Genomic DNA, 16,645 nt, shown 5'->3' on the forward strand with positions numbered 1-16,645 from the left:
ACGTTCCAAATTTCAGCCATTTTGGTAGGATAATGAAGCTAAAACCTTCAAAATACAGAAAATCGGGAGGTACCGTTCTATGGGGGCTATATGAAGGTGTGGACCGATACCGACAAAATTATGGGGGAAAGTTTTATACCCCTAAAGAAGACTGCGTACCAAATTTCAGCCATTTTGGTAGGATAATGAAGCTAAAACCTTCAAAATACCGAAAATCGGGAAGTAACGTTCTATTGGGGCTATATCAAAACGTGGACCGATATATCCCATTTTCAATACCAACCATCCTGCAAGTAATAAAAACTTCTATACCAAATTTTGACTCTCTATCTTTAAAATTGCGAGCTGTATCTTGATTTCAACAGACAGACAGACGGACGGACGGACAGACGGACATGGTCAAATCGACATAGAATTTTATGCTTATCAATAATATATATACTTTATAGGGTCTCCGACGAATATTTCGAAGTGTTACAAACGGAATGACAAATTTAATTATACCCTCCATATGGTGGAAGGTATAAAAAGAAGTTCAGAAGTACCTGAAAAGACAAAAGAAGAGAAAAGAGAGAAAAGTAAAGAAAAGAGGGTGGGGTTGGGAAAGTAATAATAAATGGATTATTAAAGATGAAAATGTAATAAAGAAAGGAAAATAAACCATCCTTACGAAAACCTACGAAAATATCATTAAGGTCAATCTTGTAGACAATTTTGATAGCTACAACTTTTTCTTCACTCTCATTTTGATAGGACTTGCGGTTTCCAAGCAAAATCGTGAAAACCTAAACAACCCCTAAAAATGTCAACTTGAATCGCGATTTATTTAAAAAGCGCTCCGGCGATTTTTTTTCGTTTTTTGATTTTTCTCATCTATGAACATTGTAGTTTCAGAATCCGCAAAAACTTCCCAGTTGTAAGCACCTTCCATTTAAATTTGATTCAAGAGCACCGTGTGTTATTTATGATTGTTGGTTCCATGTTTGAGTAGAAGGTTAAGCTTGGAGGAAAGCATACTCCTGTTAATCTATATCGCTTTCGAGTTAACAGCGGGCAACGACATAAAATATGCTCAATAGTCTCCGTTTCCTCCTCATCTTCACAGAGCCTGCAATAATCCACGCCATCATCCTGCCATTTGCCGATAAAAGCTCGGATGTTGCAATGACCGGTAATGACTCCCGTCAATACCCTGATTTCTGATTTGCTCAAATTTAAGAGTGAAGTTTTTCTGTTTGTTGGCCCAAATGGCCCTTGACACGTTGCACCTCGATTCATTATGCCAAAGTTCATTGGCTCGTTCTTCAAAGAACTCCAAAAAAGGTGACATATGGGTGGTTTGATTGAATCAGTGATTGCTAGACTTGTTGATTGGGATCCATATCTTGCCACTTTATCTGCCTTCTCGTTTCCCATAATGTCACAGTGTCCCGGTACCCAGCAGAGTCGGACAGCGATTGTGAGGTTCACCAAAGCAGTTCTACACTCAAGAACGGCCTCAGACTTGATGTTGGAGGATTTGATGGCTTTAAGAGCCGGCTTATTATCAACGAAGATAGTCACCGGTTCAAAGATTTCTGCATCCAGACTTTTTATCAACTCTGCAGCCATTTTGATCGCGAAGATTTCTGTTTGGAAAACACTGCAGTCGCTGTTCAACCTATATGAGTATTCGAGACAAAGCTTTTCGCAGTAGACGCCAGCTCCGGCACCTTCTTCCATCTTGGAGGGTTACTACGGATCCAGTCATCTCTACTAGGGATAACGACCTCAAAATCTTCAAATCTATGGACTGGTGATAAGTAGTCGCTGAATTTCCCCTGCAGATTTAAGCTAAGGTTTGGTCCTAGTTCCCGAAGAATGCATGCATGTCCATAGGTGCTGTCACGCCAACGATTCAATTCATGTAGCCTTAGGGCACTACGTGCTGCTTGACCTTTGATGCTGAGTCTCATGGGCAAGAGGTTCAACATCGCATTTAGAGCTGCTTGCGGTGTACTTCTAAAAGCTCCAGTTATTAGGATCGAGGCTGCCCTTTACACCTTGTCTAGGTTGGCGGAGTTCGATTTATGTCGAAGCGCGTGCCACCAGACAAGGCATCCGTAGGATAAGATGAGTCTTACAACAGTATTATACAGCCAGTGTATAATAGCTGGATTTAATCCCCAGCTTTTCCCAGTCGAATTCTTACATGAATAGAGTGCAATCATACCTCTCTTCGTCCGTTCCTCGACGTTCCACTTCCATCTCAATTGTGAATCCAGGATTTTATCTAGGTATTTGGCCTCAGGAGTAACAAGTATTGATTACAATCGGCCCTATTCTGAACATTCCCATGGGAACTGTTTCCCATGGGAGCGAAATTTCCCATTCCCACGTTTTCCATATTCTCAACGACGCACGGTGGTCGAAAGCACTGATCTAGCGGCGCGAAATTAATAACTTGCAAACGTATTGAGATACTTCACTGAAATTTGGCACAAGCTTAGCTTGTACCTGTGGGTTATAATGGGCCAAATATGAACAATATCGGCTGATGTTTTGGTATAGCCCCCATATAACGGTACCCTAAGATTTTTGGTATTTTGAGGATTTAAGCCACAATTTCGTAGCAAATTACCTGTAATTTGGTACTTAGGGTTCCTAGTGGTCAAAAAATAATTTCACCAAAAATTATGGACTTAGGTGCACGTTTTGATATAGCCCCCATGTAACCGCACCTCCAAATTTAACGTATTTTGAATATCATGACCACATTTTTAAACCAACTTGGCTGTAATTTTGCATTCCGTGTTCTCACTGCGTATAAAATCTTCTTACAAAACATTTTCAACACGGATTTATGTTTCGATGAAGCCCCTTTTATGGTACCCCCGATTCGTTGAATTTTTACTTGTTATCCCATATTTAATAACATATTTAGCTATAATATGGTATTATAGTGTCTCCGGGGGTAGAAATCCTCCTTGCAAACATTTCTCAAGATAGGTCCATGTTTTGATTTAGCTCCCATACAAATGCACAGCTAAATTTGTATGAATTTCATGCAAAATCCCTTATTTTAAAAGTGCAGTCATCAAAAGATTTGCAAATATTTGCAGCTCAAATGTGGTTATTCCGTATCGGGAGAGTCCAATTTCTTTCCCCAAAAAATAATCGAATCTTAGTTCGGCTAAGTTTACAAGATGCACTCTATGGAACAAGCGCGTACAACCCATAAAAACACAAAAAAAAATAATTTTTTTTAAAATTTATTGCTATGTAACTAAGTACCTCCAGACCCCAAACTAATTTTTATAATTTAAATCTCACCCTCTGCTATTAATTGAATATAAATCTTGTCCAGTTTCATTACGAATGCATTAAACATTTAAACAAATATGAAGCTCATTTTTTGCAACAATTTTTTTAAAATCTGATGCAACAAAAACTCTTGCATTTGATAGTGAATAACTGAGTGAATATTTACAACAACAAAAATTAAAAAACAAAATCTTTGTCTGCAAAGTGTCTGTAATCGATACAATGGAAAATATTTCGCAATTTTATAGTTCGATTTTTTTACTTTTGCGCCGCTAGATCAGTGGTTTCGACCAGTGTGCGACGTGGCTGAAATTTCGAAATTCGAAATCAGTTACACCAAATTATTATAGCATACTTTTGGGGGGCTGTAATTTTGTTTTGTAATACAAAATGCCTATTTGCATTGAATTCGCGGTTTTTGAATTAGATTAGCAAAGCACAACTCACTTAATTCAACAACCGTGCATTGATTTATGGATTTTTTAAGTGAATGGAGTCAACGATGTGTGGTGTTGTTCTAATAAGCACATTTTCTTCAGAATTTGCGAATTGGTGTAAGCATTTTTTAAATTAGTAGGCAAACATAAGTTTTGTGTATAAAGTAATAGGAACTTTTTAAGTTTGCAACGAATTTAAAAATTGTATGTTGATTCGAAATAATTTTAGTTAGGGGTTTAACGCGTATATCGCTAGTTTTACTTATTCCTAATGATCGCTAGAACTCGTATTTTGCATATTTTTAAAAAAAAATTCAAAAAGATAAATTCGGATATTTTTCTCGATTATTACATATTTCGGAAGACGTATCTCAAAAAAAAAAAAAAAAATAAAATAAATAAATAAAATACGTTTTTGATTGAATCTAAAACTAAAACACATGCCCTTGCAAAATTTCAAGCTTCTACGTTCAAAAATAACGATCCTATTCAAGAAAAGGCATTTCGGAAAATGGAATAGCATTGCAATAATTTGGCATATATGTATGTACGTTTGTGTGATCGTTGTCGTGTCGTTGTCGTGTCGTTGAGGAGACTAACATGTTTTCAATAGAACGTTAGTCGTCTGATTTAAAAAACCCGAAGGTTATATTACGAAAATGAATACAAGTTGTAAAGATTGTATATATTATGGTTATTTTCCAATATATTTTAATAATTATTGCCAAAAATTTTGAAATTGATTTGTTTTTACTTGCTGTGCTGCGTTAACAGAATCAACCATGACTCTTTTTCACGTATTTCAATACATATTGTCTGTTCCAGAACTGCAAAAATCTACTAATTTTTACTAATTTTTTTTTTTTTTTTTTGTTTTGTTCGATAACATAAAGGAAAATTTTTTATCGGTGTAAAACATGTTAGATTCTTGCAGGTTTTTGTATCATATGCAAAATCCGAAGTCTACTAATGACATATTTTACAGTACATTTTGTATGCTTTTATTAAGCAAACACATGGCGATTATAAATATTTGCAATAATTTTGTCGTGTAGATGCCTTAAAATATGAAATGTCATAAAAATATGAAATTTCTTGAAATTTTTTTTCAAACTCCCACACTGTTTGCTGGGGAGATTTTTCCCACAAAAAGACAGAAAATTCTCGCACAATTCAAGATAGAGAATGTATACTTTTTTCCCATGGGAACAAATTCCCAATTCGAAATTCATTCAGAATAAGGGGAGATGGGAAGTGGGAAAAAAACTCCCACAAAATTTTATTCAGAATACGAAAATGTGGGAATGGGAAAACAATTCCCAACTCCCATGCGTTCAGAATAGGGCTGAATATGATGCTGCGACATATTCGACAGGCTCTTTGTATTCTAGTTAAACTTTTCAGACATCATAAAAGTTAGGGGAAAGTCTAAAAAACCCATCTTCCTACTTTGGCGCAAAGCTTGTACAGCAGTGAAAAATATTGAACAGCTTAAACAAAATTTGTGCAAATTTGAAAAGAAGGTACAATGTCTGAACATCGAAAACTTTATTTGAAGATCTGTAAAATCGTTATTCGGGCCAGCTGCTGATTAGCCAATATTGACAAATATTGTGCAACTATGAAAAATGTTGTGAAATTTAAGGGAAAAAAGCTACAAAATCGAGATTGGGACCATATCCTCCAGGCTTAGTAAAGAAATTTGAAAAATGCTGCACAACATTCACATTGTTGTACAACATTTATATATGTTTAGCAACATTGGAAATTGTTGCTAAACATTGGAAAATGTTGTGCAACATTAAAAAAACGACATATTTGACAGAATCCTTAGTATATGTAATTGTTCATTGAAAAAATTAGCTCCAAATAAAAAATAGAAAATCACTGTGTTTTCCTTTTACACCCTTCTTTATTGTATTATATCCCTGTTCTATATACATTTGGTGTTTTGATGTTCCGTAGAAGAATATTTCATATTCAAAAAACTGTAAATTTTTATTTTATATTTTTTGTGGTGGCTGGCCTTTTTTCGTTATTTCTAAGTGTAGTGGGCTATTTCAAATCAATGTTTATCGAAATACAAATTAATAACAGTAAACATAAATTTGCTGTCATTTTATTTTTGATAAAGTAGATGTTGCTATACATATACGAATAGTTAGCCAGCGAATCTGTTACCATAGCTTTATTTATTGTCAGCGTAAGGAAACATTTTGTAGTTCTATACCAAAAGATACCAGAATTAAACATTCCGGTTTGGTAACTCATGCATTCATATGGAAATCATTTAATTTGTTTAAAAAAGGCAAACAGAAAAAAAATACATTTGCGTCTTGAGTTAATGTTTCATGGATGTGGTAGGCTTTTTTTGATTATTTGGCGCCAAGCATTGTAGGTTTTGGCAAGGATTATTTGTGTATTTCATTACTTTCTGCTTCCTTTATTTGTTTTTGTTTTGTTTTTCTTCATTTTATGTTGATTGTCATTTGCGTTTTTTTCTTTCTTCCTTTTTTTTATTATTCGTTTCTTTTGTCTAATGTAATTTTGTGTGATTTTATTTTTTTTTGCTATTTTTTATGAACTCTTTCTCCATATATCGTGCATTAACTTTTTTTGGCGAACTTAACTGCGTTATGTTTTTCGTATTCTACTCTACGCCCGCTAATTTTTATTAAATAAAAAATAAACACTTTTTGGTTTACCTTTGACTTTGTCATCTTTTTGCCTATTATTTCCCACTACTTCCTATGTCATGATGAATTCGTTTTTCGTCTTCTACTTGTTTCTACTTTGTTTTTGTGTTAAATTAAATTTGAATTAAAAAACCAAAAAAATATTCGTGGCCTAAAACCAGTTACAGAGCGCGTTGAGTGAGTTTGACTTTCTAAATCAATTGGATTCGCAACCCAATACTTTACAGCGTCCCCATCATCACCACAACAATCAGCAGCCGCAGCAGCAGCAACAACTTCAACAGCAAATGCGTTCTCAGGTATCGACACAACAACCATTACCCCAACAACCACAACAACAGAAACCTCAGCAACAAATGTTGCAACACTACATTGCCTCGACCAAACATCAAGCGGTACAATATCAAAATGTTTTACTACCCACCCAAGCACAGATACCCATGTTTGCATTTCAAACACCCTCAGGAACGGTGGCGGGATCCTCCTCTGCATCATTGCCCTCAACACCTGACACTCCAACACCCTCATCAACAGCATCATCCTCATCCTCAGCAGTTGCCAACAACAAAAGCAACAGTACAGTTCCTTCATTATCATTGTTGTCACAACACTCCTTCTCATCCCAACAACAGACAACAGCGTCAATGTCCAACAATATTGGCAATGCTAACAGCAATAACAACAACACCACCAACAACCCCAACACTACCTATTATATTACACGAACTGTATCTCAAACTAAACCAACATTTAATCTCCAACAGTCACAAACGCAACAACAACAACAGCCACCACTGCAAAACAACTCCCTGGAGCCACAATCACCTGGTTCTGGCCTATATCACCGTCCAGTACTGACCATGCCACCTGTTGTCATAATGGGTGGTGACGGTGGCCCGTCTTCATCGTCACATGACTTAAGCAGTCCCATTATTGAAATGCCCCCCTCCCCGGCACCCATTGTTGAATATCCAGATGATGAGGATTACGGCAATTATCATCGCCATTATAGCATAGGCGCTGCCGATGGTTTCCATGTTGAGGTTAGGAGTTTATAATCCAATGATTTTTTTGTTTTATTTTATTTATTTTTTTTTTAATTTTATTAACTTGGTTTTTTGGTTTTCGCTTCTTATTGGCTAACACAACAAATGCAATTGGCTTAAAACTTAAAGCAAATATTTTTGAAAAATTTTTTTGTATTTTAGAGCTATTTGATATTGTTTTTGACCTATTAGACCAACTTTTCACATCAAAACAAAAAATGTCCTTTTTTAGATTAAGAGGCGCGGAAGATGGTAGAAGCCCCAGAGAAATTACCAGTATTTATTTAGAGATCACATGTACTCTACAGATACGATATTCATTGCCAAACTTAACTGTAGCCCACGAGTATTTAAATAGGAGCTAGACTTCATGATCTACTTTAAGAAGGCTTTATCGTCTTTTATAAGAAGACCTCATGGTCTTCTGTAAAAATATGAAGACCTCTATCAGAAGACCTTCTGGTCTTCTTTGAGAAATCCTTCTGGTCTTCTTTTTTGTTTGGACATCTATGAGAAGACTTTGTGGTCTTTTATGAGAAGACCTTCTGGCCTTCTGACCGTCTATCAGAAGACCTCCTGGCCGTCTATCAAAAGACCTTCTGGTTTTCTATGAGAAGATCTTCTGGTCTTCTATGAGAAGACCTATTGGTCTTCTATGAGAAGACCTACTGGTCTGCTATTAGAAGACCTTCTTGACGTCTGTCTGAAGGCCTTCAGGTTTCCTATGGGAAGACCTTCTGGTCTCCTACGAAAAAATTCCTGGTCTTCTATGAGAAGACCTTCTGGTCTTCTATGAAAAAACCTTCTGGTCTTCTATGCGAAGAACTACTGCTCTTCTATGAGAAGACCTACTGGTCTTCTATTAGAAGACTTCTTGACGTCTGTCTGAAGGCCTTCCGGTTTCCTATAGGAAGACCTTCTGGTCTTCTATGAGAAGACCTCCTGGTCTTCTATGAGAAAACATCCAGGACATCTATGAGAATACTTTGTGGTCTTTTATGAGAAGACCTTCTGGTCTTCTATGAGAAGACCTTCTGGTTTTCTATGAGAAGATTTTTTGTCTTCTATGAGAAGACCTACTGGTCTTCTATGAGAAGACTTTCTGGTCTTCTAAGAGAAGACCTTCTGGTCTTCTATGAGAAGACCTTCTGGTTTTCTATGAGAAGATTTTTTGTCTTCTATGAGAAGACCTACTGGTCTTCTATGAGAAGACTTTCTGGTCTTCTAAGAGAAGACCTTCTGGTCTTTTATGAGAAGACCTCCTGGTCTTCTATGCGAAGACCTCCTGGTCTTCTATGAGAAGACATTCTGTTCTTCTATGAGAAGATCTTCTGGCCTTCTATGCGAAGACCTCCTGGTCTTCTATGCGAAGACCTCCTGGTCTTCTATGAGAAGACATTCTGTTCTTCTATGAGAAGATCTTCTGGCCTTCTACGAAAACACTTCCTGTTCTTCTATAAAAATACCTCTTGGTTTTCTATCAGAAGACCTTCATGTCGCCTATCAGAAGACCTTCTAGTCTTCTATGCGAAGACCTTCTGGTCTTCTATGAAAAGTCTTCCTGGTCTTCTATCAGAAGACCTTCCGGTCTTAGATCAGAAGACCTTCACGTCGTCTATCTGAAGACCTTCAGGTCGTCTATGAGAAGACCTTCTAGTCTTCTATGTGAAGACCTTCTGGTCTTCTATGAGAAGACTTTCTGGTGTTCTTCGAGATGCCCTTCCGGTCTTCTATCAGAAGACTTACTGGTATTCTAGGAGAAGACCTTCTGATCATCTATGAGACGACTTTTTGATCATCTATGAGAAGACCTTCTGATCTTCTATGAGAAGACCTTCTAGTCTTCTATGAGAAAACCTCTGGTCTTCTATGAGAAGGCCTCTGGTCTTATATAAGAAGACCTCTGGTCGTCTATCAGAAGACCTTCTGGTCTTCTATGAGAACACCTCCTGGACTTCTGTCAGAAAACCTCCTGGTTTTCTATAAGTAGACCTTCTGGTCTTTTAGGTGAAGACATTGTGGTCTTCTTTGAGAAGATCTTCTGGACTTCTACGAAAACACTTCCTGGTCTTCTATGAAAATACCTCTTGGTTTTCTATCAGAAGACCTTCCGGTTACTATCAGAAGACCTTCTGATCATCTATCAGAAGACCTTCTGATCATCTATGTGAAGACTTTTTGATCATCTATGAGAAAACCTCCTGGTCTTCTATGAGAAGACCTCCTAGTCTTCTATGAGAAAACCTCTGGTCTTCTATGAGAACACTTCCTGGTCTACTATGAGAACACCTCCTGGTTTTCTGTGAGGGAACCTCCTGCTCTTCTATGAGGAGACCTTTTGGTCTTCCGTGTGAACACCTCCAGGTTTTCTATGAGAAGGGCTTCTGATCTTCTATGAGAAGACCTTCTGGTCTACTATCAGAAGACCTCCTAGACTCCAATGACAAGATCTCCTAATAGAAGACGTCCTGGTCTTCTATAAAAAGACCATCTGGTTTTTTATGAGAACAACTCCAGGTCTCCTGTCAGAACATTCCTCGTCTTCTATCAGAAGACCTCCTGATTTTCTTTAAGAAGACCTCTTGGTCTTGCATAAGAAGAAGTCCTGGTCTTCTATGAGAAGACCTTCTGGTCGTCTAACGTCTATGAGAACACCTCCTGGACTTCTATCAGAAAACCTGCTGGTTTTCTATAAGTAGACCTTCTGGTCTTCTAGGAGAGGACCTCTTTTATCAGAAGACCTTCTGGTCTCCTACGAGAAGACCTTGTAAGAAAATACCACACGTTGTTCTATATGTTGACCTTCTGGTCATCTATGAGAAGACCTTCTGGTCTATGAGAAGACCTTCTGATCTTTTATGAAAGCCAGAAGGTCCTTTCACGAAAAGACCTCCTGCTCTTCTATGAGCAGGCCTCCTCCTGGTCTTTTATGAGAAAACCTTCTGATTTTCTATAAGAAGACCTTCTGGTCTTCTATCAGAAGACCTGCTGGACTCCTATAACAAGATCTCCTGATCTTTTATTGTGAGGCATCCTGGTTTTCTTTCAAAAGACCTTCAGAACTTCAATGGGAAGTCCTCTTTGTCTTCTATGACAAGACCTTCTGGTCTTCTATGAGAAGACCTCCTGGTCTTCCATGAGAAGAACTCCTGGTCTTCCATGAGAAGACCTCCTGGTCTTCTATGAGAAGACCTTCTGGTCGCCTATCAGAAGACCTCCTGGTCTTCTATCAGAAAACCTGCTGGTTTTCTATAAGTATACCTTCTGGTCTTCTAGGAGAAGACCTCTCTTATCAGAAGACCTTCTGGTCTACTACGAGAAGACCTTCTATATGTTGACCTTCTGGTCTTCTATGAGAAGACCTTCTGGTCTATAGGAAGACTTTCTGATCTTCTATGAAAGCCAGGAGGTCCTTTCACGAAAAGAACTCCTGTTCTCCTATGAGCAGACCTCCTCCAGGTCTTTTATGAGAAAACCTTCTGATTTTCTATAAGAAGGTCTTCTATCAGAAGACCTCCTGGACTCCTATAAGAAGATCTCCTGATCTGTTATTAGGAGGCATCGTGGTTTTCTATCAAAAGACCTTCAGAACTTCAATGAGAAGTCCTCTTTGTGTTCTATGACAAGACGTTCTGGCTTTCTATCGGAAGACCTCCTGGTCTTCTATGAGAAGACCTTCTGGTCGTCTATTAGAAGACCTCCTGGTCTTCTATGAGAACAACTCCTAGACTTATATCAGAAAACCTGCTGGTTTTCTATAAGTAGAGCTTCTGGTCTTCTAGGAGAAGAAGACCTTCTTAGAAAATACCACACATTATTCTATATGTTGACCTTCTGGTCTTCTATGAGAAGACCTTCTGGTCTTCTATGAGAAGACCTTCTGGTCTTCTATGAGAAGACCTTCTGGTCCTCTATGAGAAGACCTTCTGATCTTCTATGAAAGCCAGGAGGTCCTTTCACGAAAAGAACTCCTGCTCTTCTAATAGCAGACATCATCCTGGTCTTTTATGAGAAGACCTCCTGGTTTTCTATAACAAGACCTTCTGGTCTTTTATCAGAAGATTTTCTGGTCTTCTATGAGAAGACCTTCTGGTCTTCTGTAAACAGACCTTCTGGTCTTCTAGGAGAGGATTTCCTGGTGTTCCATGAGAATACCTCTTTTGTCTGGCTTCCCAGCAAACCAAATGTCTGATGTCCGACGCGTCTGAACAATTTCGGAAGCAAAGTCGTTCAGATTTCGTTCCGATTTCTAAACGATTTTTCGGAGAGGAAATAGTTTAGATTTTGTACCGATTTCGTTCTGATTTCGGAACGAATGTCGGAAAGAAATTACCTTTCCGAATTTCCCAAAGATTTTCTTCAGATTTCGTTACGAAATCGGACCGAAATTGATCCGATGTAGCTCCGACATTTCGTTCCGAAATTATGTCAACCATTTCATACAACTTTCGTTAAAATATCCTTACGATTTCGGATCAGATATCAGACGTATCGTCGGAAAGAAATTTCCTTTCCGAATTTCCCAAGAATTTTCTGCAGATTTCGTTACAAAATCAGACCGAAATCGACCCGATTTCGACATTTCGTTCTGAAATTATGTCAACCATTTCATACAACTTTCGTTAAAATATCGTTACGATTTCGGATCAAATATCAGACGTATCGTCCGAATTTTGTTCCGATTTCGTTACGATTGGTTTGCTGGGTTCCTATGAAAAGACCTCCAGGTCTTCTGTGAGAAACCTCATGGTCTTCTATTAGAAAACGTTGGCGTCGTCTATAAGATCTCTTTTTCTTCTATATTTGATATATTTTTGGGCGTGTTATGCTAATTAATATAAATCTGTGTGCCTACTTTTAGGCACTCTAAGATATTATATAATCTTAATTGATTTTTAATCTGTTCCTAGTACAAAAAATAGGAACTTCAACGACTGAGCATTTTTTTCTTTTTAATTTTTTTTTACTTTTCAATTACTTCTAAAAATTTGCTTTAAGTTTTTGGTTTTTTTGCTTTTTGTTTATTTTGTTTTTTCTCTCTAACACAAATTTAACCAAGGCTCTATTAACAACTCTAAGTAAATTAATTATTTTAAAGAAAAGGGAAATTATTAATCTCCTTCAACATGTTGATGTTTCTTCGTGTTATTGTTTGTTGTGTTAAATGGTTCTGCTTTAACTGTGCCTCCAATGCTTTACTTGTTTATTGTTGTTAAAACCGTTTTTAAAATTCTTGTTATTTATTTTTGGACCTAAAACCTATGTTTTTTGTAAAAGCTGGTTTATTCCATGTTCTCCTTTTTTTCGTGTCTTTACTAAATATTGTTAACCTTTTATTTATCCAAATATCCATTCATCCATCCAACGCCGCCACCAATATACAAACATAGTTATGTTTATAAAACAAATATTGACAATCAAATATTATACGTTGTATGTACATGTTTTTGTGTTTTCTTTTACCTTAATTCTTGTTTATTTTGTTTGTTTCGTTCTGTTCTTTCCTTTTTTGTTCTAATTTTAACATTTTTTGTAAGGTTTCCATGGTAAATACAAAAATACATTTAAATATGTGTGTTATTTGTGTCCCTCCTCCACCTACTACATAATGCATTATCTCTCTCTTACCTAAGCACTTTTCATTTCTGGTTAAAACTATAGTACATCAACAAATGTTATAACACATACATATACTCAATTTATACATTTATTTTCATCCATTCATTATACACCACTACCTGTTTGTAACTACTGCCGAACTTAAATAACGAAATTTAGATGTTAAAAACATTGTTAATAATACTTTCTTGTGGTAAAAGGAAGGAAAGAAGGAAGGATGTACTCGTACCACAACTTAATATGACCTTTAAGAAATACTTTTATGGGATATATTGATCACCTTTGAAGAATAGTGTGTGTAAAATCAGAACCAGCTAAAGGTTGGACGTAAGACCTATAAAAGGTCCACCAGTTAGAATATTTTTGACAACAAACATAATAGATTTTTTCATTATTGTGATTCAAATTTCTTTGTATTTTTAATGAATCGACCTTGGTTGGACGATTTAATATATTTTACCAGATTTATCAGCCGAATCCTGAATATCGACTCCCCTTGAGTTGTTTCACTTTCTCCTTTAATTTGCAACGACAGAAAGACAAAACTCACGGGGACAAAACTAATTGGGTCTGACGCAATCGATCCAGTAAACGAAGAATGTGTGGCGTATGAGTAATTTGATACATTTTACGCGGGTCATAGAGGCGTATTAGTACCGACATTCTTTATGCGCCCCATATAACTGAGTTTTAAAGACTAAAGCCCATTTAAATGCAAAATATTCTAAGAGGTAATATGAAAAATAAAGTTTAAAAACTCAAACTTTTGGGAAAGGAGTAAAGAAATGTCAGAACCACATTTGAATTAGGTCGAACTTGGCCGTCTTCAGTTTTTTTTTTTTTTACCAGAAATGACTTCAGCCAGAAAGCCAGCCGCTTATGTGTCGAGGCCTTAACTTTCCAAAAATTGGTCTTCTATGAGAAGACCTCATGGTGCCTTATGAGAAGACCTAGTGGTCTTCTATGGGACACCTTATGACCTTCTATGAGAAGTCCTCATGGTCATCTATGAGAAGGCCCTATGGTCTTCTATGGGAAGACCTCATGGTCTACTATGAGAAGGCCCTATGGTATTCTATAAGAAGACCTCATGGTCTTTTATGAGAGGACCTCATGGTTTTCTTTGAGAAGACCTCATGGTCTTCTTTGAGAAGACCTCATGGTCATCTATGAGAAGACCTCATGGTCATCTATGAGAAGACCTCATGGTCATCTATGAGAAGACCTCATGGTCTTCTATGAGAAGCCCCTATGGAAGACCTCATGGTCTTCTATGAGAAGACTTCATGGTCTTCTATGATAATACCTCATGGTCTTCTATGAGAAGACCTCATGGTCTTCTATGAGAAGACCTCATGGTCTTTATGAGAAGACCTTATGGTCTTCTATGAAAAGACCTCATGGTCTTCTATGAGAAGACCTCATGGTCTTCTATGGGAAGACCTTATGGCCTTCTATGGGAAGACCTTATGGTCTTCTATGAGAATACGTCATGGTTTTCTATGAGAAGGCCCTATGGTCTACTATGGGAAGACCTCATGGTCTTCTATGAAAATACCTCATGATCTTCTATGAGAAGACCTCATGGTCTTCTATGGGAAGACGTCGTGGTCTTCTATGGGAAGACCTCATGGTCTTCTATGGGAAGACCTCATGGTCTTCGGTGGAAAGACATCATGGTCTTCTATGAGAAGGCCCTATGGTCTTCTATGGGAAGACCTCATGGTCTTCTGTGAGAAGACCTCATGGTTTTCTATGAGAAATCCTCATGGTCTTCAATAAGAAGACCTCATGGCCTTCTATAAGAAGACTTCATGGTCTTCTATGGGAAGACCTTATGGCCTTCTATGGGAAGACCTTATGGCCTTCTATGGGAAGACCTTATGGTCTTCTATGAGAAGACGTCATGGTTTTCTATGAGAAGGCCCTATGGTCTTCTATGGGAAGACCTCATGGTCTTCTATGAAAATACCTCATGGTCTTCTATGAGAAGGCCCTATGGTCTTCTATGGGAAGACCTCATGGTCTTCTATGGGAAGACCTCATGGTCTTCTATGGGAAGACCTCATGGTCTTCTATGGGAAGACCTCATGGTCTTCTATGGGAAAACCTTATGGTCTTCTATGAAAAGACCTCATGGTCTTCTATGAGAAGACCTCATGGTCTTCTATGAGAAGACCTCATGGTCTTCTATGAGAAGACCTCATGGTCTTCTATGAGAAGACCTCATGGTCTTCTATGATAAGACCTCATGGTCTTCTATAGGAAGACATCATGGTCTTCTATGAGGAGGCCCTATTGTCTTCTATGAGAAGACCTTATGAGAAGACCTCATGGTCATATGAGAAGACCTCATGGTTTTCTATGAGAAATCCTCATGGTCTTCAATGAGAAGACCTCATGGCCTTCTATAAGAAGACTTCATGGTCTTCTATGGGAAGACCTTATGGCCTTCTATGGGAAGACCTTATGGTCTTCTATGAGAAGACGTCATGGTTTTCTATGAGAAGGCCCTATGGTCTTCTATGAAAATACCTCATGGTCTTCTATGAGAAGGCCCTATGGTCTTCTATGGGAAGACCTCATGGTCTTCTATGGGAAGACCTCATGGTCTTCTATGGGAAGACCTCATGGTCTTCTATGGGAAGACCTCATGGTCTTCTATGGGAAGACCTTATGGTCTTCTATGAGAAGACGTCATGGTTTTCTATGAGAAGGCCCTATGGTCTTCTATGGGAAGACCTCATGGTCTTCTATGAAAATACCTCATGGTCTTCTATGAGAAGGCCCTATGGTCTTCTATGGGAAGACCTCATGGTCTTCAATGAGAAGACCTCATGGCCTTCTATAAGAAGACTTCATGGTCTTCTATGGGAAGACCTTATGGCCTTCTATGGGAAGACCTTATGGTCTTCTATGAGAAGACGTCATGGTTTTCTATGAGAAGGCCCTATGGTCTTCTATGGGAAGACCTCATGGTCTTCTATGAAAATACCTCATGGTCTTCTATGAGAAGGCCCTATGGTCTTCTATGGGAATACCTCATGGTCTTCTATGGGAAGACCTCATGGTCTTCTATGGGAAGACCTCATGGTCTTCTATGGGAAGACCTCATGGTCTTCTATGGGAAGACCTTATGGTCTTCTATGAGAAGACGTCATGGTTTTCTATGAGAAGGCCCTATGGTCTTCTATGGGAAGACCTCATGGTCTTCTATGAAAATACCTCATGGTCTTCTATGAGAAGGCCCTATGGTCTTCTATGGGAAGACCTCATGGTCTTCAATGAGAAGACCTCATGGCCTTCTATAAGAAGACTTCATGGTCTTCTATGGGAAGACCTTATGGCCTTCTATGGGAAGACCTTATGGTCTTCTATGAGAAGACGTCATGGTTTTCTATTAGAAGGCCCTATGGTCTTCTATGGGAAGACCTCATGGTCTTCTATGAAAATACCTCATGGTCTTCTATGAGAAGGCCCTATGGTCTTCTATGGGAAGACCTCATGGTCTTCTATGGGAAGACCTCATGGTCTTCTATGGGAA

General features: G+C 38.0%; 1 protein-coding gene across 50 annotated transcripts in view; it reads left to right on the top strand.

Moving 5' to 3' along the window:
* Pkn (serine/threonine-protein kinase N) overlaps positions 1-16,645 on the top strand; it is a 297,850-nt gene that overhangs the window by 250,445 nt on the left and 30,760 nt on the right. For 12 of the 50 annotated variants that reach the window (XM_073990853.1, XM_073990879.1, XM_073990858.1 and 9 more), the window contains exons 6-7: positions 6,598-6,831; positions 7,201-7,479. The exons of 12 other annotated variants lie outside the window; for them this stretch is intronic. In XM_073990853.1, the coding sequence (XP_073846954.1) occupies positions 6,598-6,831; positions 7,201-7,479 (513 nt within the window). The remainder of the gene's footprint in view (positions 1-6,597; positions 6,832-7,200; positions 7,480-16,645) is intronic. 26 more of the 50 variants (XM_073990869.1, XM_073990891.1, XM_073990871.1 and 23 more) reach the window with 6 other exon arrangements.

This window comes from Musca autumnalis, unplaced genomic scaffold (assembly GCF_047663935.1).
Source record: "Musca autumnalis isolate F117 unplaced genomic scaffold, ASM4766393v1 scaffold_5, whole genome shotgun sequence".
NCBI lineage: Eukaryota > Metazoa > Arthropoda > Insecta > Diptera > Muscidae > Musca > Musca autumnalis.